This window comes from Haematobia irritans, chromosome 1 (assembly GCF_050003625.1).
Source record: "Haematobia irritans isolate KBUSLIRL chromosome 1, ASM5000362v1, whole genome shotgun sequence".
NCBI classification, from domain to species: Eukaryota; Metazoa; Arthropoda; class Insecta; order Diptera; family Muscidae; genus Haematobia; species Haematobia irritans.
Window position 1 is genome coordinate 125,592,236 of NC_134397.1, and position 2,071 is coordinate 125,594,306.

Below are 2,071 nucleotides of genomic sequence, written 5' to 3' on the forward strand. Positions count from 1 at the left end.
CGAGTCGTTACAATTTCAGAAGTGGTTGGTCACGCCTGTTTTAGTGAAAGCAAATTAAAATATGATTGTGGCCGAGGAACATACTTTGCAACAATTAAAACTTTATTGTGAAAAATTAAACCTACCATCAAATGGAACAAAGGCAACATTAGTTTCGAGACTAAATAATATACCGTCCGGAGAGCTGCAAATATGCATTGACGCTATTAATGAAACAACAAAAACCCAAAAAGGTGTGGTTGATCCTAAATCCGTTACTTTAGTCGTCGAAGAATTGCAAACATGTATTGACGCTAATAATGAAGCAACGAAAAACCAACAAACTTTGATTGATCTCGATACCGTTACTTTAGTTGCAGAGTACGAAAATAAAGCAGTACGCAACAACAAAGAAAGCAGCACGCAACAACAGGTGGATACCGATGACGAAAAGAGTAGCAAAGAAATCAGAGACAAAGTTGCCTACAACAACGACGATAACGAATTGAAGTCTCAAACCGAAAAAGGGGACAGAACAGAACTTAAAAGTGATGCAAATTTAAGAGAAAAGAATATGAATTTAGAAGAGAGCAACGGAAATATTATGCACAATGGAAATGTAAACAATGTAAGTGAAAGAGTGTACAACGAACAGAACAATGATGGAAATGAAACAATGCAAAGACTTAACGAAGCGGTTGGAAACGACATCAATCTTGGATTGACAGATGACAAAGAGAAACAATTGCTGCTAAGAGAGTTGAATATTTTAAAGAAGGAACGTGATTTGTTGATTCGAGAAAATATGTTGCTAAACAAAACTAGATCTCCAATAATGGGGAGAAATGAAGTCGATATTCCCCTTACCACCCTAAAAGAACTTTTACCTCAATGTAGTGGTGGTCCAGAATTTAAAACATGGTTTGCACAATTAAACAGCATTAGAAACACATATGATGTTTCAGAAAAAAATCTTCGTGCGTTAATTTGCTCTAAGTTAGAAGGCAATGCTAAGGACTGGCTTTACTCGAAACCGCACTACCTTGATTTATCTGTAGATGACCTTATGCAACATATGAAAGACATGTTTGACGTTAAAGAAAACCGAATAATTGCTCGTCGAAATTTCGAAAATAGAAAATGGAAATACAATGAAAAGTTTGTCGATTACTTTAATGCGAAAGTAATTTTGTCAAACCCTCTGCGAATGCAAGACGATGAGCTCTTGGAATATCTGGTAGAAGGAATTTCCAGTCTCCAATTACGTACTCAAGCCAAATTGCAAAATTACAAATCTAAGGAAGATTTTTTTCAAACATTTAAAAATATTGAACAGCAACCTAGACAGAGTTTGTCGCGTTCCCAAGCAGAAAATACTACTGGTACTAGTAAAGGCAGTACTCCTATGAAATGTTTCAATTGCAACTGTTCGGGTCATATAGCAGCAGAGTGCCGCAAACCACGACGTGAGACTGGATCCTGTTATGCTTGTGGACAATTTGGACATATGGCCAAAGATTGCAGTCAATATAAGAAAAGTGTTTTGAATAAACCCCAGACTAATGAATATGTAAGATTTTTATGTATTACTTTAAATTCTAATACTAATATAAGTTTTTTCGCAGAATGTCTCTTAGACTCAGGAAGCCCCATAAGTCTAATTAAAGATTCATATATTCCTTCAAGTGCGGTTAGATGTGAAATATTTGATAATTTTTATTTTGGTGTAAATCACAGCAAACTTAACATTCTTGGAAAGATTTTTGGTTACATTTTAATAAATGAAAAAAATATAAATATTGAGCTACACATTGTTTCAAATAATTCTATGGGCTTTCCTGTTGTTCTGGGTAGAGATTTTTTAAAGGCAAGCGATGCTAAACTAGTTTTAACTAACTCTAGTACACAAAGTGTAAGCAATGTAATTGGTGATAAACTAGAATTGATTCCATCGACTAAAAATCTTCAATCTTATGATATTTTAAGTAGTATACCTTTAAGTAGAAAACATATATTCGAAGATGGAAATAATGTGAAAAATGTTTCAAAAGAAGATGGAGATTTTGAAAGCCAGGTTTTAATGATAGAATAC

At 34.2% G+C, this 2,071-nt stretch overlaps 1 protein-coding gene across 1 annotated transcript; it reads left to right on the forward strand.

The window, feature by feature from the left end:
• The first annotated feature begins 1,138 nt into the window (after window positions 1-1,138).
• On the forward strand, window positions 1,139-1,786 carry LOC142241843 (uncharacterized). Its single transcript, XM_075313674.1, has 2 exons — window positions 1,139-1,549; window positions 1,605-1,786. Exons 1-2 carry the CDS (start codon window positions 1,187-1,189, stop codon window positions 1,614-1,616), a joined length of 375 nt encoding a protein of 124 aa, XP_075169789.1. The 5' UTR covers window positions 1,139-1,186; the 3' UTR covers window positions 1,617-1,786.
• Window positions 1,787-2,071: the final 285 nt, after the last annotated feature.